The sequence below is a fragment of the Gambusia affinis genome, linkage group LG08, assembly GCF_019740435.1.
Source record: "Gambusia affinis linkage group LG08, SWU_Gaff_1.0, whole genome shotgun sequence".
Taxonomy (NCBI): Eukaryota; Metazoa; Chordata; class Actinopteri; order Cyprinodontiformes; family Poeciliidae; genus Gambusia; species Gambusia affinis.
The window spans coordinates 6,883,632-6,910,709 of record NC_057875.1 but is presented as its reverse complement, the minus strand read 5'-3'; the positions used below and the strand labels follow the sequence as shown (position 1 = coordinate 6,910,709).

At 38.4% G+C, this 27,078-nt stretch overlaps 2 protein-coding genes across 2 annotated transcripts; one reads left to right on the top strand and one right to left on the bottom strand.

Moving 5' to 3' along the window:
- On the top strand, positions 1–19,220 carry pkp3a (plakophilin 3a). The gene is made up of 13 exons (XM_044124405.1): positions 1–398; positions 7,876–7,967; positions 8,477–9,255; positions 10,121–10,244; positions 11,420–11,624; positions 14,161–14,359; positions 15,811–15,928; positions 16,009–16,167; positions 16,267–16,452; positions 16,538–16,676; positions 17,099–17,294; positions 17,437–17,524; positions 18,458–19,220. Exons 1-13 carry the CDS (start codon positions 176–178, stop codon positions 18,494–18,496), a joined length of 2,547 nt encoding a protein of 848 aa, XP_043980340.1. The 5' UTR covers positions 1–175; the 3' UTR covers positions 18,497–19,220.
- Position 19,221: 1 nt separating this feature from the next.
- sigirr (single immunoglobulin and toll-interleukin 1 receptor (TIR) domain) lies at positions 19,222–26,421 on the bottom strand. Its single transcript, XM_044124420.1, has 10 exons — positions 26,040–26,421; positions 24,689–24,958; positions 24,341–24,548; positions 24,103–24,230; positions 22,692–22,832; positions 22,467–22,610; positions 22,235–22,337; positions 21,960–22,110; positions 20,564–20,741; positions 19,222–19,887 (listed from the first exon to the last, which is right to left on the bottom strand). The coding sequence occupies exons 1-10, from the start codon at positions 26,101–26,103 to the stop codon at positions 19,718–19,720; spliced, it is 1,557 nt and encodes a 518-aa protein (XP_043980355.1). The 5' UTR covers positions 26,104–26,421; the 3' UTR covers positions 19,222–19,717.
- Positions 26,422–27,078: the final 657 nt, after the last annotated feature.

The following is a 27,078-nucleotide window of genomic DNA, read 5'->3' as shown; positions in this document are numbered from 1 at the left end:
AGGTGTCTGGTTTCTGCGTGGCTCCACCCCCCGCCACGAAGCGGGCCATTGAGTCTGTCTGCCTCCACAAACGCAGTTGGTTTGGCCGTGGACCGAGCGGACAGAGTTTGTCCTCTGCAGGGAACATCACGGGCGCTCCTTTTCGTTCTGGACTTTCTGTCTTGACTCTGCCGCCATGAGTATGTTGACATCGGAGAACTCTTTTCTTTCCTCCTTACAGCCACACACCTTATCTACCACTTATGCTCTCCCGTCGGACAACCAACTCGGGAATGGGAGCGCCATGTCGGACGACGCTGTGCGAGCGCGGCGGGTCCAGGAGCAGATAAAGATGAAACTGGCCGAAAAGGGCACACTTCCGCGTCAGAATGGAAAGGCGTCCCAATACGCAATGTCAGGTAAAAACATTAACAAGTTTAAGAGGAAGTACCACTTCCAGAGAAATAAGTAAAACAGAGTTGGATGATATGTTTTCAGAGCTGGCAGGTGTTGGACTTTAACATTAAAGTCACAGACGCAACCACAGGTGTTGGAATCGGTAACTGACCACAGACGTGATTTTATGACCAATAGGTGTTATCTGTCTGTGTTCTTGAACTTTGAGCTTCCATAAGACAATATAAAAAGGACAAATGGAAGACTTAAGTTATATATCTATAAATAAGTCATAAACGTTGTTCAGGAAGGATATATGATATTGCAAAAGTTGGACAATGGTTTGCTTTGTTTAGGTAAAACTGCTGTGTCTTTGTCACACCGAAGGAGTTTATTCAAGAGACTGCAAGCGAGATCATTACGTCAGATCAGACATAAAAAATACACAGCTGATAGGAACCATATTGCAATGAATTTCAATAAATAACCTCAAGTTCTATGGAAGATCAAAACTGCCAAAAATAATTAGAAGTTGATTCAATGGGATTGTAAGTAGTTAAGTATCCAGAAGTACTGCAATATGTCACAAAAGGAATCAATAATCGAACCCACAACTTTCTAGTTACTCCACCCACTGTTGCACAGTCCACGAGGGGGTGGACTGCGCAACAGTGAAATGCTAGAGAAATGCAGCATTTTAGTACCAAAACTCAGATCTTAACTCTGGGAATGATGTCAGACCTGAGTTAAGTGTGTTCTAGTAATGAGCTAGGATTGGATGTTTTAGTCACTAACTACTATCAGAAAGACGAGCCATTAATGTACTTTTTATACAATCAAACACTAAAGAAAATGGAGATTGTACATGATGTTTGGTGTCACTGGTTTTAATTAGGCAAATAAATAGTTGGGCATTAAATGCGGCTTTCACTGAAGCTTTGTGTGTCAGCCATATTGGATTATAAAGTAAGACCTTGGAGACTTTCAACTTTCACATGGTGATGTATTTCCATTCAAAATTGCTTTATTTATCCTAAAGAGAAATTAAATTTTGTTGTAACTCATGTTATCCAAGTAAATTTCAGAGTTGTTATGGATGGTAATGCTGCGGGCAGGAAGGGTCTCCCATAGCAGATGAATCTGGAGAGGCTGACTCTGTCCTGTTTGACAATCTCTTGACTGTTGTGACATTCTAATTGTTAAATGTTTGGACAGTAGTGACAATATTTCACAGCATGACCTGGATGACACCATCAGGTTTTGGCAAGCACTGCTAATCCACCTCATTTGCCTTTGCCCCTCCTCTTTAAAGCTCTGTCTGGCCGTATGGTTAGAAAGCTGGTGATACGATCCTCTAAGCTTCCTATTCAACTCCTTTGAAATTTGGGGTTGCAGTTGTAATGATTTCCTAAACATGCAATGCCTCAGACAAAAGAAGTTAATTAGATAATTAAATTAGAACTATATCCAGTTAATAGTACCTGGAACATCATTAAGTGAAACACGTTCTTCTCTTTTTTGTTGCTCTTTTTATGTTTTTCTTAGGGACGCACCCATCCACGATTTTCACTTCAGCCAGTGCAAAATAAATAATAAAGAAACAGACAAAACAATAGGTTGACTACTTTGGTCAAACATGTAGAAATAAACTGCAGCAAACCTTTCAAATGGTTCAGAAAGGACAATCTGAAATATAATTTATATTATATTATTTTACAGTAAATATTCTGTAAGGTAAATATAAAGCATTTTATATTTTGGCATTGCTCAAAGCACAAAGCGTAGAATTAGACTGAATAGATCTGCCCTTAAAGATCTGGCACATTGTCACCGATACCCAATCTAGAACTTTTTTCAATATCAACACCAGTACGGATATTGATATTGGTGCATCTCTAGTTTTCTTCCTGTATTATTTTGCTATGCAAATAAAATTGCCTTGCTACTAGATATTGCGATATCAAAGATCAAATAAGAATTATTCAAATTTTTCTGACCTTTTTTACATTATTAAATGTGTTCAGTATATTCAGTGAGATTTAGCACATCCACCTCTATAACTACAAATATGTTGTGCATTGCTGATAGACAAGGCATGGAAGCATGACAACATGATCAAGATAGCTAAATGAATTTATTTTATTGCTATTTATACTCCGACATCCTCTTATGATGGTAAAACATCCCTTTGTACAGATCTGTAAGGTACATAAAAACCAAAAGTACCAGACAGCCGATTGCTTAGGGATCAAAATTCCTACCACAAATAAACAGGCCTCGTTGACACACTCCAAAAGTATGTTGTCCTTAGTTGCACGATATGTCAGGCATGTACAAGCAAATGTTTGTACATTACAAAGAATCTAAAGCAAAAATCCAGAACGATTGACGCAACTTCACCGACTCCTGAAGTGCAAGGAAGATCAAAAATGTGGCGAGGGAAAGACTTCAGTAAGACTTGAAGTGCTAAGAATCAACTTTATTAGGGTCGTCCAATGACCCTGAGGTCAAGACTAAATCTATTGGTCTACTAATTTCGCCCTCTCAACATGCATGTATTTATTTAAATGTTCATCTTAACAAAAATATGTAGTTATTCACTTTAAAATGATATCGAATCATGGGATTAGATTTAGAGAAAGTCACCACTGAGAGACAATATTTAAATGTTTTTAGATGTACTCTTATTTTGGCTATTTACGTCTGTCTGGGAATTTTCTGCAAAACCAAATTACACTTTGATTGTTACAAAGAAATTTAACACATTAAAGAACCAGCTATGTGTTTGTTTTTTATTTGTGGATTTAACTTTAAACCTTTCAACCTGCAGTTGTTGAAAGAGCAATCATTTTTTGGTTGTCATGGATTTAAATCTGATAAATCTCTTGTGATTCATAAGTACACTTTAAAATGACTAAAGTCGGTAAATATCACAAAAGAGAGAGTGAAAGTGTCGGCTTTGTTTGTTTTTCCAGTTGGTCGGTGTTGCATTACAGATGACTTGTATGATTTTCTTCTGATTTTTGGAAGTTTTAATACTCTGCTTATTTTATGTTTAAGAAGATATTCTGCTGTTGCCAATAATAAAACTAACAAAATTAAACTGTTTAGGAGGCTGCAGGTTACTCGTAGGTTTAGAGTTTAAATCTTACCGTATTCCTTTCTCTTTTGATTCAGAAAAACCCATTATATAATTCACTGCATACTGTAAAGACAGATTGAAAATGGATGCCTGCTTTGTGTGGGAGGAGTTTTTGATTGTTTTTTTTGTTCTGCAGCATAGCTGTTCCTGTTTGATTCAAGTTTGTTTGGCATCAGTCCTTTGGGGGGAATTTCTTAATTTGTCTTGAAGCAGCAGCAGTTTTACACTGTGTCCTGTTTCTGCACTTTACAAGTAGTTAATGTGTAACAGGCCTCAACAAGAACTGCTTTCATAAAGTTTCCTGATAGCACTGTGATTGTGAGAAAGGGCATCAGCTTTGAGTTGACTTTTGGAGATGTGGGTTGTTTAAAATGTATGTTGTCAAAATATATGACTCTGTTAAAAGTTGTCTATAAAAACGTTATTTCAAAATATTCTACACGAGTGTGGGATTGTTTTCCAAGTGGTTGTGAAAACCTCCAGAAGAGGGTTGAAAGGTTTCTTGAACTCTTGGAGCTACCGTAGTTGGTGGTTGCACCACATTTGTTAATGTAATACATGGATTGAACTGAAAGTGTGTCAGGAAGTAGGATTGTCTGCCATCTGAACCTGCATACCTGCCTGTTGCTGCCTGTTGTGCTGAGACATTCCTTCAGGTCTTGTTCTCAGCTAACAAGCAGAGGACAAACAGAACACCTTGACGTTAGGTCTGCGTCAATGTGATATCCAAACTCCAGGTTATTTGGAACCAGGAAGAGGCTTTTACCCACTCTACTGGTTTAAGCTTTTCCCAGAGGCGTTGGCTGTACCTGCCTCAACAGGCGAATACGCTGCTCCTGCTGTTTCTTAAAAACTGAGCTGAAACAGAGATATGACACGTCTCCCTAAATATTGTGGTGCTCTGTTTTTCTTAGCTAAAATATACCTCTTAACGATTGCCAGCGTAAATCATCCCTGACTTTTGCCTGGAGGCAAACATGCAGACAACATTTTATCAGCTGTCGGTTGAAACCTCACCGAGCAGAATAGTGCCATTTCAGTGGTTTGTGGCTTTAGAGAACTTGATAATGAATGCATAAGTGTTTGCAGATGGGAAAAACAAAAACACAGAGAGGAATCTGGAAGGATTCCTCTGTGTGACTGCTTTAAGACACCGTGTGTCTTAAAGCAGTCACAGCTGTGCATGTATGTCAGAGGACGTGTCTCAGCAGTGTTGCATTCAGAATCCTAGCAAGTGATGTAAAGAAAAAGAGTGGGCACTGAAGGTGATTCAGGGTGTGTTTTAGTGGGCCTGTAAAACGCTGTCGCTATCAGGTGTGCTGGGCGTTGTTGGGGTTGGGCTCAGGTCACGTCAGGGAACATGTCAGTCATCTCTCTATGGCAACTGTTTTCTTTAAGCAGTGTGCCTGGGGCCATGTCGGAGGCTCACATGAGAAGTGGAAAAACAACAGCTTCTCAGACAAGAACTGAGCATGCAGGCCTGGTACAGTAACAACACAAATGGTTTTTTTGGGGGGGGGGGGTTTTAGGATAGCTGCACCTTAATGAACAAACTGGTTTTAGAGTTCAAACCTAAAAGTTATTGTTCCACCAATCTGAATTTTGTTTGGTTTTTGATTTGCTATTTGCTTTTAAGCCAATTTTGGCTAAATCAATTCACATTTTTCACAGGTGCAGCATTATGTTAAATCAACTTTTTTGAGCTTTGTGTCATGTTAAAATGTTAATCCCTCATCAAAAACTGACCTGGAGTGCCTGGGAGGACAGAGCGCCGCCTTCCAAATGTCCAAGCTTCCAACACCGCTACTCCTATAGTCAGTTCCTATAGACTAGCCAGCAGTAATTAGCAAACTCCTGGTGATACTGTGCATCTGCTGATCTCATTGTGTGAGCTACTTCTCAGTACAAAGCTGGTAAAAATGTTGTTAAATGGTTAATAGGGGAGCAATGTTGTGAATTCCTGAAGGTAGAGTTTCAGAAAGAGTTTTTAAAAAACACAGGCCTAATTCCAAGGTGTTAAATTTCATATTTAGTATATATAAAATTTTTATAACTGATGTTAACATAGTTACTTTATTGTGTTATATAATGGCCTGGAAAATACATGATGTTGCCACTTTTATGAACTGTTTAAATATTCAATGTTTTTAATTTATTAAAACGGATTTTAATATCTTACATTAGCAAATATAATCGTTATGAAGGCTAGCGTTGAAAAAACCATGGTCTCCACATATGTACCTTCAAAAAAAAGTAGATTTTTATCTTGACTATGGGATTTCCAAAATGCTGCCAACATTTCCAAATAAATTATGTTCCGTGACAAGCAGAGACTGAAAGCTACAAGGAGATAAAACAAAGCAAATGTGACGTACTCTCTACTTTACGTCATGCTCTCTCAATTTCTTAACATGTAGTCTTACATTTTACGAAAATACAGTTCCCTTTTTTTAAACATTTCCCTTTATTCTGATGTCATTTTAAACACCTCACTGATATTGAAAATGGTTAACTTTAAATCTTCTTCCTTTAGTAACAACTTCCACAATCAAAAGCCATTGTTGTGAGTGCAACCTGGCAGTACTTGCATTTGTTTTGTAACTCCAAAGTGACATCACTGGCATGACTTCCTTTAGACGGGCTCTTTATTAAACGCAGTGAAAACTATAAAAATAAAACACAAAGCTTTAGATACAGATACATTTACAGACTGTAAATTTATAGACCTGTCAGTCTGTAAATGTGTCTGTATCTAAAGCTTTGTGTTTTATTTTTATAGTTTTCACTGCTTTAACAAAAGTTACCTCGTGACCGCCTGCCACTTCAGACAGATTAATTCTTCATCGTCCAAATTTAAACATTTTCTGATAAATTTAGAAAATATTACAAGCATAATTACAAATACCTCGACAGCTACAGGAGACACGAGGCTGCTACACGTCACTCACTTCCAGGCTTCTGTTCGTTCTGCTTATTCAAGTCTCGCTGCCTTTCACATGCATGCAAATGTTGCAATAACTTGCAACAAAAAAACAGTTTGAGATAAACTAAAATACATTAATTTCATACAAAACTCAAGACGTGAACCAAACAGCTTAGGTTACATTATCCTAATTCTTAGAAATAAACATACATTCCTTCAATAAGTAAATTATTTTAGTGATACTGACAACTATTTTTAATTTTCCTGACAACTTTCACTCTGAGAGACTCTTTAGAGCCAACTCCCCCCCCCAAAAAAAGTATATCTTTCATCTGCGGCAGAACCAAATCTAGTTACTTTAAAAACAAAGCATTTTACAGCATATCATAGTGCTGTTGTGAACTGTTGTTTTGCAAACTTGCAGGTATGTTTGGCATGCAAGGATCTGGTAATGGAGAAAAAAATATGTGCATACTCTCAGCTCTTAGTGAAGCAAATTAGTAATATTACAATCATTTAATGCATCATTTTACCTGAAAACAGATTTTCTTGGAGGACCAGACTGAAATACTTTGAAAGCTACCAACCATCACAAATGTCTGTGTTAATATTCATGTTCCCATAAATCTCATGGACACTGATTCCTCTTTAAAAGCCTTTAGGTTTCTTTATGTCTTTGTGATAGACCTTAGAACCTGTGTGAAAGAGGTCCAGTGAACATGATACAGACATTTAATATCCCTTCTGGGAGAAATTACAGATTTGCGTCCTGAATTGTCCTCCCTTCGTTCTTACTTTAGCATTATTCTCATCAAAATAAATGAAAGTGTGCAAAATTGACTCTGGCGTATGACCAGAAGTGACACCAACCTTTTCTCTCTTTTTTCTAGCCAGAGTAAGCAAATTATTAAAACAGGGTTCTGAAAGTGACACAATGTTTTTAGGTCATCAGTTATTTCTTTATCTACACCAACTGTTCTTTTAGCCTCTTTTTGTGGGGAATATTTAGCAACATACCTACTATTTTTTACAGTCTAATGTTGAAACAGGAGCTAAACATTCAATCAGTCTGTGCACTCAAACATGCTGTGATCTTTGTGCATCAGATGGAGGATTGTTCCCAAAGTGAGGAGTAACTGGAGATGTTAAACTTGGCCTGGTCCTGCAAAATCTGTGTGCAATCAAGACATCTGTGCAACATGATACAAGGCACTTAAACTGTAACTTCTTTTATGCAAATTGCTGCTGGTTAATGTTGTTGTGTTATGATTTTATGTTTGCAAAAGTAGAACATGTATTTATGTTCCACAATTTGTTTTAAAAATATGTCCACTTCAATCCCTTGAGCACAAAAAGTGCTGTTTTGAAGATTTTAAAAGATGGAATCATAAGGTATAGACATTATTCATTACATTTTTTTCTTCATTTCTTTTAGACTACGGCGGTTCATCAACAATGAAATACAGCAACTACAGCCCAAGTTACAGTCCTCAGTCTTCCTACATTTACTCAGGCTCAAAAACCATGGTGAGTACAGCAGCATTTTTACAAAATGATCAGCACACTTTGCGTTGAAATGTTTGGAGGATTGTCTAATGCACCATCAAACTGGATGTATGAGACAAATAAACTTGTGTTCATAAGCTGGGTCAAGAAAGATTCAGCATGTGAGATATTTCACAGAGAACTGTGATCAGATTACTTCTGAGTTTTCAAGTCTGCCCTCTAAATTCTTCTGTCTTGGTGCTCCAATAGTGAAACATTGACGATGTGTCGCTTATGTTTGAGCTGTGAGTGTGACAGACCTGATGTGGCATTTTAAACATCTGAATGAGAACTGGAACTGAAGACAACACACTCAGAGGGCAGGAATGTTATTTCCAGTTGAAACACATTCCTGCAGTCAAGTTTAGAAACTGTTTTATTAAAAACATTTACTCAGACCTAATTAACTCGACACACACTCCACCAGAAACTACAGATTAACTCTAAGCATATCAAACTGTGGTAACATTCCCTCTTTTCCTTATGCTCAGGGTCCTCGTATGTCCACCAGGGCAGATTTCAGCAGCCGATCCGCAGCCCCAGAAATGATCCAGTTTCAGCGGATGAGTGTGGGTGGAGGTGGAGGTGGAGGTGGAGGTGGAGGTTTTTACCGGGAAGAAATGCACAGTGGCGGTTTCCAAGGGTCTATCAGACAGAACCAAATGGATCGAGATGATATGTCTGTGCATTCAATGCGAAACATGCAGACAGTGAATCCGTGGATGATAGACAACAGCGATGCTGGAAGCCTGGTCTCCGAGCGAGATGGCGCCTTTGACCAGCAGTATTCCCAGAGTGCAATGAACGGCTTCGGCACCCAAATAAGACAAGGAGGAGGCACCGCTACTTATCAGACTGGGTTTCAGACCCAGGAGCCAGGAACTTACACTTCGACTGCGCGTCGAAGTTTAAGTGGCACTCTATCCCGTGGGAGCGGTCTGGGGGCAGGAGGGACAGAGATTATCCAACAGCAGTCCTTTAAAGGTCCAGCCCACCGCACCATCAACAGGATTGCAAACCGTAACCGGATGAGTGTGAGCTCCATGACTGGGTCCCGGATGACCTCAAGTTCCGGCAACATTGGAGCAGGAGGAGACAGAATGGATGGTGGCTTTTTAATGTCCGTGAAATCTGGTTCCCAAGGGAACCTCGTTCAGCAACGCCAAGGTGGCATGGTGCGATCCATGTCTATGAGAAGTGTTCAAAGCGTGGGCGGGGGCATGGATATCTATGGCCAGGCAGATTTGGATGACATGCCCCACCTGCAAGGGTAAGAATCCTTGGAAAGTATCCATTATTGTATTATCAAAACCCCTGTGCATATCAATTGTTTCTATCATGCTGTGAAATTGTACTGTAAATACCAACTCATGTCTGAAAAATGTCTTACTCCCAAAACTCCATTAACTGCAATGACCCAACCAGTCTGACCACAGTTGTATAGGAAAAGTCTCAGAAACAAATGGAAACAAAAAATATTCCAATTTAAAGAAAACAAGAAGTTACTCAGTCTCTTTACATTCACCAGGCAAAACAAATAAAAACAGACAAAATATACTTTTGGTAATTATCTTGCAATAAATTCTTAGCAGTTGACTGAATTTACAAGTCATAAATGGAACCAGATTAATGTGGAGATTTTCAAGAATGAAAATTTTCCCGGGAACTTTTTGGAAGCCAAGACATTGGTGGAAACCAATTGACAGGGTGAGGTCTTTCATTCATTCAGATTACTCTTATTTGATGATCACTTCTGTATTACTGATAGTGTTGTACAAATACGGTGTTGTAACATGCAGCACATTAACAGGAGTGTGTGTTTCCTAAGAGCTGCGGATAGGGAGGCGGCTCCATAGTGGCAAGACGGGTTTGGGTTTGGGTTTGGGTTTAGGGTGTGGCTGCTTGATTCAGATTCAGGCCTCGCATTTCACACATCCCAGTAATGAGTGGTTGGGCGAGTGGATTTGCAGAACATTGTGTGATTTTATTTTTTTGAATTTTTTTTTTTAAGGAATTTGTCCAACTGAAATTTTTGCCCAAATCACCTTTCCAAAAATCTCTGTTTTATTCTAGCAAGAGTTGAATACAGGGGGACATTTTCTCTGTTTCAGTTCATTTGTTTGTACATTTTGCAGGATCGGCGGGTTGGATTTACACACTGCAATTTCATACCTGAGCGAGGAAGACACGGGGACGCAGATCTTGGGTTCAGCGTACATTCAGCATATTTGCTACAATCAGAAGATGGCAAAAGACGAGGTATTTTGCAAATACGGCACTTGTGTTTAGAATGCGCTTTCTTCTCTGCATTCCTCCTGCTGAGAAACTTGGTCATGAAAATTGTTTTTCTCGCAGCGATGACAACCTTTAATGGATAGTTTCCCCATTTGAAGTTGCTGTAAAGATCCACATTACTGCTCTTCAGTTTCCCTCCAATTCTCTGTGTTGCATAGTTGATCAGCATTTAAAAGGCCTGAACCCCACTGAATATAAAACAAATAATTTAACCTCTGCCATAAGGAGATTTCTTCTAAACTTTCTGAACTGGCTGAAATACTTGATTAGTAGGCAGTGCAATACTTCCCTCACTGCTCTACCTTATACTACACCAGCTGCTAAGCAGTCAATGTTGATTAAACCTTTTGAAGCCAAACGGAGACATGAGCTAACCAAGAGCATCCAGGCAGAAAGTGACGAGGAGTGTAAGCATAAAAAAATGTTACCAAGAAATTTTAGGAATTAAATGCTTTCTTAAAATTTGAAACACATTTCAAACAAACCCTGCAGATACTCTTGTTTTGGACAAAAGTTATTGTTTTTTTGAGTACAACAACTCTTACCTGCTAATTGTTAAAATGGCAACAAAAATTAAATAAATAGGACAGAAACCAGAACATTTGGAATTTATCTGCATGTCAGCTTTAGATGTTTGTCTATAACTCTAAACCATCCTGTCTAAATGAGACAACAGCAAATTAGGATTAAAATTATGTTGGTTTTCATGCACAACCCCAAGATTTTAAATCCCTGCAGCTGGTGACCCATTGGAACATTTTCTGGGGCATTTGGCTAACACATTTAGAAGTTTATTTTGACCCTAACAGATGATTTTGTTTGTTTGTTTTTCAACTTATTACAGTCCTCTTATGAGTTGCTTTTGTGTGGATTGAATAGGGTCGTTTTCTGGACATTCCTGTTGTGATTTTGTATTGGAAAACATTGATGACTGAAATATTTACCAACGCAGGAATATTTTTTTATATTGTATGTAAAAAAAAAAAAAAAAAAAAAAAAAAAGAATCCTGCTGCTTAAATTGTGCAACTCAGCGAACAGAGATTTAAAAGGTCTTAATTTAAAATCATTTGTAGTAATAAAAACAAAATGATCTCCAGAGCTATTTGAATTGCTGAAACATTCTCTGCGTTTGTTCCAGGTGAAAGAATTGGGTGCCACTGAGCTTCTGGTGAAGCTGTTCAACAGTACTGATCCTGAAGTTCGCCGTTATTCCACTGGCGCCGTGCGCAATATGATCTATCAACATGTTCCAAATAAGCAGGACCTTATTGATAACGATGGCATTACGGCGCTTGATAAGGCGCTTGATATGGAAGACGATGAGCTTCGCAAAAACATCACAGGTAAAATAATGAAGACAATGATCATCATCAGGACAAAACAATTGGATCTACCCCAACAGAGAGTTTGATAACATCCATTCCAGTAGATGTTCATAATTTTACTGACAATCAGGAAAAAAAACATCCCATTAAGACATGAAGTTCTGAATGTGACAAAATAGTGAACTCATGAAGTAAATGATGGACATTATTTGTTTCGTTAGAATAAGTCAAGACTATGGTTGTATTTTAGAATGAATATTTTTTAGTTCAATAAATGCAGTAATTAGTTTCAAAGATACACTTCCTTCAGATAATGCATTACATTAACAAGTGCTGCACTCCTGGATGAAATAGGGCTATGCGATAGGTCATGATGAATTTGTTCAGTCATGGGATAGCGATGCAATGCAAGATTGTGGGAGTGCTTAACTGAAGCAGAGAAGCAATGTAGGCAGTACATGGTGTCTAAAGTGTAGAGAAATCAATATATAAAATATAAGACATAGATAAATATTGCCATAGCAGCAGTATTGATATTGAATATTAATATTCCCCCAAGGGCTGCACAGCGGCGCAGTTGGTAGCACTGTTGCCTCGCAGCAAGAAGGTCCTGGGTTCGATTTGATAATTGGTTTCTCTAAATTCTCCCTAGGTGTGTGTGTGTGTGTGTGTGTGTGCATGGTTATGTGTCCGGTCTGTCTCTGTTGCCCTGCAACCTGTCCATGGTGTACCCCGCCTCTCGCCCAAAGTGTTCGCTGGGGATTGGCACCAGCACCCCTCCTGACCCCACTAGGGACAAGGTGTACAGAAAATGGATGGATGGATGAATATTATTCCAAATTTCCATATTGGTGTACACTAATAATTATTCCTCTGCAGCTTCTAAAATTAACCTGTATCAAAAGTCATCCTGGACAAACATCAGACAAACGTGAAATTATATTCGATTTGATAATAGAAATAAGAATAAGTCATCTCATAAAGACATAAAAGTGTATATGCTAAGCTTTTTCTCCCCAGTTTAGTCTTTTTATAGTTTCTGTGTCCATCTTTGGGACTGTTTTTAACACACAGACACATGCCAGCTGTGTGCATGGTTCACTCCCCTAAACCATGTGTGGCTACTAGCACCATTTGAAGGACGTTTGTTTTCCAGTTCATCCAAAAAGCTCCTTGTAAACATCTGCTGCAGCGCTGTGGAGCAGTTCGCTGTTTGTTCTGTCTATGAATGGATAAAATCCAAGACTGTCGTAGTCCATGCATCGGCCCTCTCACTTTAATTAGAATCTGAAAACATGGACATTTTCATCAATCAAAGTAAGCTAACTGCAGCTGGAAACTGGAAGTTTTCCAAAGTAATGTAATCGCTCTCATCCCATTCTTCCACATTATCCTGTTCTAATTCAGAATCGGAAGTGAAATCAGCGTCGGCCTCGGTGTGGAAGTCGCTACAGCGACGCGTTTTATAACCACGGCTCAGTTCTTAAGCAACACGTTCAGCTTGGTCCGTCTTTGTTCAATAACACAAACCTAACCAGACACCCTAATTAAGTGCCTGCATAGTTAAGTAGCCAGATGTCCATCTTACTGGCCAAACAAAGTAGAATAGTGGTGTGAATGACCATTCAAAGCCCGGTGTGTTAATCAGCTGAGACCTCTCAACCTCTAAACAAGCTGAATTTAAACTTCTGAAGTTGCTATTTAAAGCATGAGAAATGTAAATTTACCCCCTAAAAGAGTGAAAATCTCAGAAATTTGTGGTTTTTATCTTTTTTTCTCCATTTCTTCTCTACCGACCTGTCCCTACATTTATTGTGACGCATCCCTCGCTATGTCGTTAAATCAAACTAACTGCAATCTTGTTTACAGACTAGTTGCTAAACTATCTCACATCTGAGTCTCAAAACAGATTGGCTGCAAATTAGTTTTCAGGAAGTAGCCCCATCTTGTGTATTCTTTGCTCTAGCCTTTGAAACTAATAATTTGGAGAGGAAAAATGGAGGAAAGTGTGAAGGTGTAGGGCTTTTAGCATGTCGAATGCATGGAGTGGTGGAGGTGGTGTCATATCTATGGGCTTTGTGTATTTGAGAACAGGGGAGTATGTGTGTGAGTCGCCAGGGCCTGTTGGTTCCTCATGAACAGGCCTGGGCGACTCCCTTTCTATGAATGACGGCCTTGTTACTTTTTTCTTTTATCAGTTACACCCAAGTCCAGAGTTCACTTTGAAGCTTTGGGAAAGTGATAAAGCAACTGTACATGCTCACCTTATATTTGACTAGTTTACCAGAACTGTGCAGCTATAACCAAAAGCAAGCTTTTTAACATTTTTAATCAGAAAGCATAATATTTCACCTACATGACTAGTTCAGAATACCTGTCATTTATGAGGAACACTTTCACTGCAGAATATGAAGCATCTAATGTTAGCAGCTGTGAAGGACAGGGATGAACTAAAATGTACCGTTTGAGGCAAGACAAAGCTCATTAAGCTTATGCATGCATTTACTACCATGTATGAAAAGGTGATTTGAGTATTGCTATTTTCGTCCTGCAGGTATTCTGTGGAATCTTTCAGCCAAAGATCCGCTTAAGGAGAAGCTGAGGACAATACTTCCCCGCCTCACCGAGAAAATCCTGATCCCTCTCAGTACACAGGCGGTTGCAAAAGTACAAAAGATTAAAGAAAACAGAGATATCCCCTCAGATTGTCCCTCAGAGACAGAAATATTACACAACACGTTGGGATTCTTGAGGTGAGAAAAGTTGATTAGATCCTGAAAATGGGTTCTTTTCACAAAGTTGTGAAATAGTTCATGAAATGTTACTTTGTCACCTGAAGTTTACTGAAGTCTTTTGTCAGTTTTTTATACTTGCTTTCAAAGGAGCATTTGAATGTTTTCCATAAGTACAGCCTGGGTTTAGTTGTAGAGCCTAATCGGTTTAAAGAGATTAGTTTTTAAATTGTACCTTGATATTAAAGACAGGAAAATGGCGAGGCATTTTCAGATCTTCTTTTGTGTTCTTTTTTGTCTGCTAAATAAAGAAAAGTATTGTTGTGCTTGGCAGGTTGGCTTAACCTTGACATTGTAATTTACACAGGGCCTACCTGCCTGTCATGTTTGCGTCTTCCATCTATTATTATTTTCCTGTCCGATAACTTTAAGAAGTCTTTAAAAGAGAATTGAATTTAGTGATGTGATGCTCATAAATAATTTGATTCTTTTGAACAGCTCTTTACCCTTAACAATTGGACGCCAGTCTCCGTTAGTGAGAGCCGTTCTGTTTTTCCACGACTTTGATTTTCTGTAATGACATGTGCATACTGCTATAGCTACTTATTTAATTAAAAATTATAATTATTACATGGGTAAATATATGCAACAAAAGAAAGGAAATGGCGTATGAGCTCATGATCGTTGCTCATTGTTTGTTTTCATCAGGCATCAGATCGCAGAAAAGCATACAAGATCAAATTATTTTGTGATTTTAGCAATTATTTTATGTTTCTGTGCTGAAGCACATCACACATTAATTTAAAATGTCATCTTCAGGAATCAAACTCTGTGTTTAGGAGCTCCTATAGAGACTCTGACATCTGATCTGTTGCTTCAAACAGCAAGTGAAGACAAACTCTTCCAACTGTCCTTTGACTCTGGGTCAATATTTTCACTGGAAATGTGGGGGAAAAACTACAATAAATTGTCGTAATTTATTTACTACCATGTCTGGATGAGCAACTCCAGCCTATATAGCCAGTTTTGTCTGAAATGTCTCTAAAAAGTCCACAAAATAGTGAACTTGCATGGAGGAAGCTGCCACAGACTTCAGACAGGATCAACATTAACCCTGTCCATTCACTAACATCAGCTAACACTTTCTTGTGAAAAAAAAATAAACAAAAACCAACCATTAACCATTGGCCTAAGCTGTGTTGCATCAACACAGCATGTTGATTTTGGTTTTTAAATCTGTTTGGCTCTCGCCAGTTTTTTGCTCTCTATCTTCATGCAGTCATCTCTGTGTCGGCTGTTGGTAGATTTGTGATTTGTAATTGATTGTTGTCTAACCGACTCGGTCATCCATCCAGTCTCTAGTTATCTTGATCTGTCTAAATTTTGAAAATTTGAACTGCACTTTTTAAAGTGATGCCATAAGTGTTTTTAAAATGATACATCTCTTGACGTTAATCGCTTTCTGCTTTCAGGAACCTGAGCTCTGGCTCAGACAAGGTCCGTAAAGAGGTACGAGAAACAAAAGGGCTGGTGGAGTCTTTAGTGAATTTTCTTCGAAGCACTATTGACACTGGAAAAGTACAAGAAAAGGTACGAGTGGAAGCAATTTTTCCTCTACAAGCAAAATCCATCTTTGTGCCCATATTCACTTGTTTGTCTTTGTGTTTAAGGGTGCTGAGAACGCAATGTGCATCTTAAGGAACCTCTCATACCAACTGTATGACGAAATACCTCCTTCTGTGCAATCAGATTTGTCTTTGGACCTTTCACCAAATACTTCATCGAACACCGTCGGCTGCTTTTCACCGAATAGCAGAAAACTCAAACAGGTAACCAGTCATCAGCTTTGAGGACTGAGTGTGTATTTTGGACAAGAGATTTTGCTGTACGCCTGACTTCTTGTGTCCTTTTTTTTTTTTGATTACCAGAAAATGTCTGCCCAGAGATCCTTTGCACCTTCTGAGATAGCAAAAATGCCAAAAGGCATGGAGTGGTTGTGGCACCCTAAAATAGTGCATTTGTACAATGGTGTGATAAAATCATGCGACATTAACGCCACCACACGAGAGGCAGCCATTGGAGCTCTGCAGAATATCACCGCTGGACAGGAGCTGGTGGGCGACTAATTTAGCAGAACCCTGTAAAAAGTAAAACAATTTTTCACGTGTCATAATAAAACTTTATGTCTGTGACCTGCAGTGGGCTGAAAAGATGTCCCGCTATGTAGTGAACAACTACAGGATGCTGCCAAACCTGATGGATCTCATGCGCTCAGAAAGGAACTCTGAGCTACTTTGTCTCAGTGGATTGTTGAGGAGCCTGTCCACTCATACTGACAGTCAGTCCAGCTTTTATTTTTCTGTTGTTGTAAAAACATTTAAATGCCAAGAATTTACCAGTTCTTATTTAATAAGTGTTTTACAAGGTCTTATGGGTGAGAATTAGTTAAATGTGCAACCTCAAAGAAAGTGGGTTTTGTTTATTAAAATTATTTTTGACTCGGATTTTCCTCTCTTCAGATTTAAAATTCAGTTTTTTGTAACAATTTTTAACCTGGATATTTTAAGTTATCAAAAGGTTTATTCCTCTTTAGACTTTAAGCAACAGACACAATCTCTTGTACAAATTAATCAAAATGTTGTAATGAGATATTAAGTTTATGTTTTAAAAATGATTGCTTAGTTAATACAACATTGGTTGTGAAAAACAACATTTTCCACCAAGATTGAATTTTTAATCTGTACCTCTATTTTAATTCAGCTCAACAAGCAATAGATATCGTGGTGAAGAAGTTACCAAAGGATGGCGACACAGACATGCCTAGTAATGAGGTGCTGGTCAACCTCTGTGGTGTTCTCAATAATATGGTGGCGCGCAATTTCGACGCTGCCAAGAGAATCACAGAAAATTCTGGCTTGGCCAGACTGGTAAACATGAAGAGAATGGCGGTGAAAGAGTACGTGACGTGTTATCTTATCCTACATATACAGTTTAAATTCATCCTATCTGAATTAGATGCTTACACAGAATACTGCATCTGCGTAAACATCTTTCATTCATGTAATCCATCTGTTGACACTTGATAAAATGTTTTCCAGACCAGCTATGGCTGATGTGAGCAGAAGTGCAGCCATAGTACTTCGCAACATTTATAATTACAGGAAACTGCACAAGATTTTCAGACGGGTAAGAGACTTCAAAAATAACAAAAAATTTTCAAGTTCTGTATGACTGATGACTTATTTGTGATCACTTGTTGCTGCCATGACCTAAGGATGTTTGAAAGCAATGATCTAACCTTCACAGCACAATGTTTCAGTTGTTAAAAAGTTGAAGGTGTTTAAGATACAAATTTATTAGTTTTATGAAAAAATTGTTGCAATAGACTATAGCATTACCAAAAAAAAAAAAGGCAACTAATACATAAATCACTTCTGAGCTGCTTCTGGTCATTATGAAGAATCAGGTGCACTTTTTTTTAAATTATATTCACTCTTAATTTATCTTTTAACTCCATACTCAACAAGTCCAAGCAGATGTTTTCTGCCATAATCTCAAATGACTTCATCATGTTATTTGGTAAACATATTTTAGCAGCTTTTTGCCAAACGTCTCCTGTCCTTGAGCCAGGGCAGGAACAAAAAGTCAAAGTGCCACACCCTTATTCTTCCATCTGTGTGGCTCCATCCCTGCTGCTTCCACATTAGTTGGATGGCACATGCTCAAAAGCTATATAACTTGAGGCAGGTCACACATTCACATGCTTATGCAAACACTCAGTCGAGCAGGACCTGGCCCTGGGCTGTACCCTGTGGATTTACTGTCTTCTGCAGGTCGCAGATTGACACTCCCATAAGGTGTGGCCTTCAGCCTCTTGCCTAATGAACAAGTCCAAACAAAACAAAAATGTGTTCATATTTGTTACTTTTTTTTTTTTAATTTCCAGCACTGTGATCTGTGTTTAAAACATATGAACAAAAGCAAACCATTTTAATGTATGCCAAGTGTCCGGGACAAAATTAAGAAATCAAGTGCTTTGTCTATTTTTGGAATAAATTACTGTTCTGTTGTCCACATTTAGAAAATGTCCCTAATGTTATTTCTGTCTTTGTGTTACAGGAAGGTTATAAGAAAGAGGAAATTTTTTCTGACCACTGATATACCGGATCTGGCCCATGAGACAAACTGCTGTGTATTTTTACAAAACGGTCCATCAGAACAGCACGAGAACGGCGGATGCAGCAGGATTATGATTGAACAAATATTGCCTGCTCTCTAATTTGTGTAAACACTGTTTGTATAGACTCAGATTTTATTCCAGTCATAGCAACATGCATTTAAACAAAATGGCTCAAAAGCAAAAACCACTGTTGATGGGAGAACCTTGTGCACTCTAACAAGTTAGCTTTGTAAATAGTGCTTTTAATTTTAAAAAGATATTAAGATTGAATATTTCTTTTGTTTATACAAGTCGGCATCTAATCTTGTTTTATTTGAATGGAAATTAGAGACAAAAATGGATGTAAATATCTTTCATCTTTGGGGATCATGCTTATGGATTTGCATGCTTTCTTACACTAAAAATGAAAATCTATAAAATGTGTAATCAGCTTGTATATTTTAAGTTGAGGACTTAAGTTTATAAGTGAGATGAATGTTGCATATGAGCACCTTTTGAGACTCGTTTCTTGGTAGACACAAAAACTTAAATTTTGTATATAGAATCTATTTTGGGGGAATAAACATCAAGATAGGATTTTTAAAGATTAATGTTCAGTGTAATTGGTGTCAAATATGTGGGTTTTGTACTTTTGTGCGCTTTATACCATCACATGTATCATCCAACTTTAACAACTAATAAAAAGACACGCTGGGAGAAAAAGTTAAGTGAGAATTTCTTATTCATAAATGCAGTTTGTTGAAACAAGCACTGGCCACACCCTGTTTACATATTTGCGCCTGCTAGGACAGGAACAAAATGAAATGTTCTGTGCTGCACCCATATTTAATCTGTTTTTTCCACTGCAGGTAATTCGCTTTCGATGACAAAAAGGTACCTTAATTCTGTTGAAGATGATCTGTGCTGTGTTTTGTTTCACAAATCTTTGACTCATTCATTTGAAATGATGACAGTATTTAAATACCAAAGTCTTTGTATCTTTACTTTCTCATTTAGGCACTAAAAGAAAAAGAAATATTTACAAAAATCAACCAAAATGTTCTTTTAGTGTTTCTGATCTTTACAATGTCACAAAACTGAAAAACATAAAAACCTCAATCTATGATAATTAACATTTTGATTAATGTATAGCAAAAGAAAAAAAAAACGGCTGCAAGAAGCATAAATACATAGTAATGAATTTTAAATATAAGCAGGAATTAAATGTCCTCAGTGACCAGGCAGTAGAAGTCTGAACGAGCTTCATAGCTGCGAGTTCCCAGATCTGAGACGTCGATATCGGAGGCTCTTGCTTGAGCTTCCTCAACTGGAGCAGCAGGAAGGATGGGAGCTTTACAGGCCAGAGCCCTGTGCATCGGACAACGAAGACCTGCAGCAAATCACAAATTACAATGTGGAAACCATGTGAAAACGCATCCACATGCCTCATCTGGTTTCAAACTGGGTCTTGTTAGCAAGTAGTGAATGTTGAGTTTAAAGCAAACCCACTCACAGTCGACTTAACTTTTTAAATAATACTGTTTAATTCTTAGCTACTTCTAATATCTGTCATATTTCTTCACACATTTCTTTAAATATTGTTCAAAGTGCAGATGTACATCCTGCATTAAAAAGATTTTTGGGGTTTAATTTCATAGGAATAATTAACACATAGTCAAAATAACCTAAAATTTTGTTGCACAGAAACTTATGGCTGCTCCAATAATCTAACAAAAACCTACACGGGAAGTTTGTTTTACATTTCTGACTTACTTAAAAACATACCAACATATAATCTGCAACAAACTCAGATGGTTTGGTTTAACGGCTTAAACCCAATGTGAGACCTCCATGCCCATACCTCTAAACTTTCAGAGAAATCCTCACCACAGGGCTGGAGCATTACAATTTATAAACACGCAATAAAGTGATCATATTGCACTTATAGATCATGTCGTTTCAATAATACATGGATTTAAACATCTTTACCAGGAGAAACAAGAAATAAGTGATGGGAAAGTGTGTGAATCAATCAAATATACATGTGCCACTAGTACTGGTTTTACCCAAATCTCCAGCAGGGTTGGTGTCCGAGCGACAGTCCAAGTAGTCAGGGTCAAGGGTCAGCATGGGGTCCTTATCATCCTGCAGTATAGTCTGGGGGTCGCCAGCACAATCCTTGTGGAAAATGACTCTGCGAGGCATTGCTAATGCTAGCTCCTTCCAGAATGCTGATGAAGGAGTCTGACAGAGGAATATCCACAAATAAACAAATACAACACATATTAAGGATAGTATAGAAACAGAAACATCCTTTATTGCCCCACAATGGGAAAATTTCTGTGTTTGTAACATCAAAGTTAGTAAGCTTTCTGCAAAAAAAAAAAAAAAAAAAGATTTTGAAAGAAAATACTTTTTTTTGACTGGTGTTGGGGAGGAGGATGGGTGAATGTTCATATCAAAACATATTTATATTTTAGAAAGTTCCAGTCAATTTACAGGCCTAAGTCCAATGGAAATTCTGTACAAAGACATGAAATGTGCAGTTCACAGGTATTCTACTTCATCTTGCAAAGAAGAATGAGTGAAATTTTTTATTTCTGGATGTGGATCCCCAAAAAGACTTGCAGCTGTAACTGCAGAGAGGACTTCTTCTAAAATACATTAAAAGCATGTCACACTAGGAAAAAATATGCATATTTTTTTCTTTTACTTTACAATTATCTGTCCATCCCATAAATTTCCCCCAAAAAATAAGTTACAATTAGAATTTATAAAGTAGCAAACAGAAAAAAAATCCTTTTAAAATACTGATTTCTGCCGTCTTTGTGTTGCTGCTTTTAAATAAATAAAGCTGCAGATTTGGGGCTCAACAACCCAGAAAACAACGTTAGAACAAACTGATTCCTTTAATTTCCTTCAGCATATGTTTCCACTTTAAAATTGTGTTTACTTTTACATCTAGGCTCTAATTAAATTGAAAGATTTAGCCTCCAAAATAAGGCACACAAAGGAAAGCATTTGGAACTGGTTTGATCATTTCTCCAACAGTCTGCATTGTTTCGCCTGAGGTCCTGTCACTGCTTTTAAGTGGGCGTGACAAACTTAAAGAAACCAATCACAATCAGGCAACATTTAAACCTAAAGCTCAACAGTTACATCAGACAAAACCTCACCCCACTTCTATGCAGTCTGATAAAACAGCAACACATTTAAAGAACCTCCATGCAAAGCAAAGACTTAGTTAATCTCTGAAACTGCAAGTGCTACCAGAAACAAAATAATCACTTCTTTGTAGCTTGTTTTGTTGTAATAATGCTTATATTTCTGAATTATTTTTGACTTAATAATAAGGTAGTCTTCATGAGTTGTTGTCTTTAGAAACAACTATATCTTTGTGGACGTTGCAGCTCTTATGGAGGTTTATAATCCCAAACGCAGAAGCCTTCTCTTAAATCTTACCACAGAGTTGTGCCTCCAGGTGAGTAAGGTGAGGCGGTGCTCGTTCTCACTGAGCAGCTGCTTTATCTCTGGACTCATGCGTTTGAACTGACCCTCCAACGTGATCAGGATGGGCTGCTGACATAACTCCAGCAAGTGCAGGAGGCCCTGTCTGAAAAAACACACAGACTCAACACTTCAGACTCAATACTGACCTCTAGTGGTACATTTACATAATTGCTATAACTTTTATTGCTCCTTTATGGCAAAATAGATTTGTGTTGTTTGAGACTGACCTGAAATTATTTGTGCACCAGTCCTGCTCAAGATAAGCGTTGGAGAGAAGCACTATCAGGCGACGCGAGCGGCTTATGTTCATTAGGAGCTCTGCAGAAGGCTCTGTTTAATAAAGAAGGCAGATTTATAATTGTTATACTACATTTATGCGTTTCTGAAAGGCAGCATGTTTACGTAAAACAAGTAGTAGTAATAATTTGATGGCATTTGTCCTAATTAATCTTTTGTTACCAGTGTTAGGCAGGATATCGTTGTCATTGAGGTGCACCTTGTACCCATTTTTATTCTCCAGATGAGGTTTAAGGATAAAGTTGATGAACTTCCTGTCATAATCATTGTTGACATAAGTGATATAGGCGTCGTATAATTTTCCATCTGCGGATGCAAACAAAAAGCAGAAGTTAAGACTGATCCTTCTACACGAGAACAACCTCACAACGATTCGACAAGTCTCACCATTGAGTTCATAGTCTCCATAGGAGTTCTTGTACCAGAGCTTGAAATTCAGGTGGCACCTGGAGTAAACCACAGCTGCTATCCCCAGCAGGAGGAGCAGGAAGATGGCTGCAATCACTGCAGCTGTGTGGCTGGGACTGTCTGAGAACACACGCACATAATAATGAGACAAGACAATTTATTTACTTATATCTAGATGACAACTGCTGTATTATCAGATTGTATATTTATTAAGACCAGTAAATGACAAATATCAGCTGATGGACAAATGACACCAAATAAACAAATTCTGGATTCTGCTTATCTTCACTATTCCTCCCGACTCTGAGACCTTTTCAAATGAAAACAAAATTTTATTTGACGTGAAAATAGGAGTTTGGATCCCTTAGCAACAGTCCAGCCCATTTTCTCGTTAGACCAGGAGTGGCGTGAGAAGGAATGTGTCAGTTGTAGTTCACGTTGTGAACACTCCCGATAGCTGTCCCTCCTGAAGTATTGACTCGCACTGCAGTCAATACCTCGGGAATCTGCCCAAAAACTCCTTTATAGACTTTGTTTTGCAATAATCTTAACTCCATCTAGGGTGCGGCCCTTTTTCTGCCATACCTTTTCTTTTCTTTCAGTTTTCCACTAATATGTTTGGATACAGCAAAACCTGCTTATTTAGCTGTATTCTTTAGTGGCTTACCCCTCCACAAGAGGCGAGTTTCTGCAGGACAAGACTGTGTGGGCTGAACATACACATTACTAAAGGGGCAGTGTTTTGTATTTTCCAGGCAAAAAAAATACTATCAATGACATAAAACAAATTTAACACCTTGAAATTGGGCCTCGGTCTCCTTAATAACTCCTGCTCTGTTTGAAACTCCACCTTCAGCAAGTCATCACAACAGCGCTCCCCTGTAAACTCGAACACTTTTTCCAGCATTTCACTGAGAAGAAGCTCATGCAGATGATGCACCAAGTGTTTGCTACTTGCTGCTGGATGGTCTGAAGGAGCTGAAAGAGGGCGTGAGGGGAGGGGTGCTCTGTGAGGTGGAGGAGGAGGAGCTACGCCCTGAAGGCTGCACTCGATCCACCCAGGTGTTTGGCACAGCAGACTGGTTGTCATGGGAGATTCATGGATTTCTCAAGCAAGCATGAAAGGTACGTTTATAATGAGGGAAAATATTAGAATGTAATCTAAAGTTCAAAAGTGTCAATTTTACTTAATACCTCCCCTTTAAATATCTGACTGAGGTTTTTCTACTGGAGTCATTTCTAAAATAATAAGGAATATAATTTATCCAGAAAAAAAATTTAAAAATCAAATGAGGACAGGTCTGTATGAAAAAAATAAATAAATCCAGGTTTAATTCTCTAAAAATCTTTTAGAGTGGAAAAGCCCAAAATGTTTTGCAACTTGTCTTACTTGAATTTTGCACGCTGAAGTCAGCAGAAATGTTCCTCACGGTGCAGCTGTAGAGTCCAAAATCCTCTGCCTTTCTAAGGGTGAACTCCAAGAGATTGCTGACAACCAGCTGACCTGCATCAGGGGACCTGATAAATAAGAGAGAAAAGATACTCTTACCTTCCTCTACAATCATCAATTCAGGTACAAAGTGAACTGAAGTAAACCAAACAGCTTTAAAAAAGAAGCTTCAAAAGACCATGATGTTGTGTTGTGCAGGTAGAGAGTGTGGTTGGTGAGTGGCAGGCCATCTTTGCTCCACTGTAGTGTGGCTTCACACTGCTCCTCTGATGGGTCCCAGTAGAGCAGAGCAGTGCAGTTCAGTTTCACAACAGAGCCCACACTCCTCCAGAGTTTGGTTGGGTCGCCGTTTGGTTTAAAATCTGGAGCTTTAACACACTGAGACTCTGCAAACACACATCACAGGTATTAGTGTTCAGTGTGAGAACTGCCCACAGTAAATGCTTGATGTAAAGGCAGTTATTGGACGGTAAATACACACCATTAAAGCTGTTGGGTTTGAGATAAATATAAACTATATGCTCACCCTTTACTACGAGGCGCACAGTGAATGATGGAGTACCGTTTCCTTGCTGAGTACAAGTGTAGTTTCCTTGGTCCTCTAAACGGATGCTGGAGAACGTCAGGAAGGCGTTCCCTTCCTGATTCTGGAGCGGCTGACAGTCCTTCTGCCAGATCCACAGGGAGGGGCGGAGACTCTGAGGCTGAAGTGTCTGCAGAGGACACTGCAGTACATATGAAGGCCCTAAATAAACCACCTGCTCCTTAAACCTGCTCTCATCCACACAGGTCTGACCTACAGAAAGAAACAGAGTTACACACTTCTAATAAAGATCAAGTCTGTAGATTATAAACATTTTATTATTTTGACCACGAATGCTGAACAGGCTGCTAACATAAAAAGATTTAGTTTTTTCTTTTATATACATCCTCCAATCAACAACCTGCACTATTTTATTGTTCAAAATGAAAACTTTCTGTTTTGATAAAATGCAGGTTAATGGATGTGGATACATGATAAATTAATGCTCTTTAAAGTTAGTGGTCAAGTGTGTCTGTTTGTTTCAAATGTCTGCAGTAGACCTTTCAGTCAGTGATATCCATTTCCCAACTCTCCCTCTGAAAAAATTAAAACAAAAGCTGTTTTGAGAGTAACAACTCTCATTTTGGCCTTCAAGTGATAGCCTAAGCTTAACACATGCACCACCAGGTGGAGCAGTAGTTCTTAAACCTAAGAATACTGTACCCCATGTCTAAGATGGTAGTGGCATTACCATGCTGAGGGTCTATTTTGTTTTCAGTACCATTGGTGCATTCAGTTCTTCAACTTTGTCTCAAACCAGCTGCTAAATCTTCCCAAAGCTTGAACACCTCAGGAAATGTGTGAAATGTGCTTAATTTTAGTTGGTTATGTATACTTTATTGACTTTGTGTGAATTTGAGTACATTACCCATAATACTCAAACTACAGTTTACCCAAATCTTGTTTTCTGAATACTTTAAAAGTAAAAAATTTATATGGAATTTAAGGTTATGATGAATGTGTAATATTTGGTCACATGTGGGCTTATTGTGACTTTAAAATAAATAACTAACCTTCCCTGATGAAAATCCCCTGACTGGTTCTTTTACTATGTCTAAATGTCACTAGACCATCCGGGTTCAAAGTCCAGATTTAACCCTGTTGCCAGGCAACAACATGTGACTCCGTGACAAATATGACCACATATTTGACCACATATTTGACCACATGTACATTGACCCTGTACTACAAGCATCACGTAAATCTAAATACATAGGTTATTATTAATAATCAATTTAAGAAAGCTGACTAAAGGTTTAATGGTTACTAAAGTAAACATTTTGTCCATCCTTACCGATGACGATGGCCTTGTTCGATATTCCGCAGACTATTAATAAAGCAGCTAAAAGCAGAGCCATGAGCCAAACTTTCGCCCTCCTCCTCCCTCAAGCCGGAAAATAGTCCTCCTCCGTCGCTTTCTTTGCAGACGTCGTTCCCAATAACAGTCGAAAATATTACTTTATTACCATTTAGTTTGTCAGAAGTATGGAAGTGGCTACGCAGAAGTCAGCTTGCCGTTTCATCAACTGCACCTGGAAGTACCTGAAGCGCCACTCGTGATTGGCTAACGGCGGACCACGTGACGCGCACACCGCTTACCTGTGGTCACAATGCAAATAACCTGCACTGGCAGAACAGCATAAACTCACAGAACTGCCCCTTCTGCTTCCAGTGGGTAAAACTGTGATAAAGCACTCAGACAGACATTTTAACGGCGCTCAGGTGTATTTCCGGTTTCACCTCAGCCTACCTGCTGGTTGGACTGTCCGCAAAATTATTACCACTGTCAATAAAGTTAATTAACATTTTTATTTGATCCTTTCAGAAAGTTAAAAAGGATTCACATGATTTCTTTTGGGGCATCCGGTAATTTAGGACAGGATAAGAAAAAAGCATTTCATTAAGTGGTCTTGAAAAATTATTTACCAAAGCTAGGATGCCAAAACTTTGTCATCTTTTCTTAGTTAATGTGAACTTTTAATTTGCATATATTTATATACACCTCCAGACCTCTAATACATTACCTTCGAGAGCATCACCAAAGTCACAGGACATAACTAAAAATACATTGGGGTGATTTAAGTCTCCATGGACAAGAGGCAGGCAACCTGTCTAAGATGTACAACATGGCAAGAAATGCAAAAGAAATTACCACACACCAACATTCAGACCTAAGGGAAACCTGGAGGGACCTTTAAAGTGGCCAATAAGACTAATTGTCATGTTATTATCTGAGAAAGCCTGATGAGATATAAAATTGTTGTGATTTAACAAAAAAGTACACAATGTTTATTAAATCACAATATGTGGAAATATTAAACTCATATTCACAG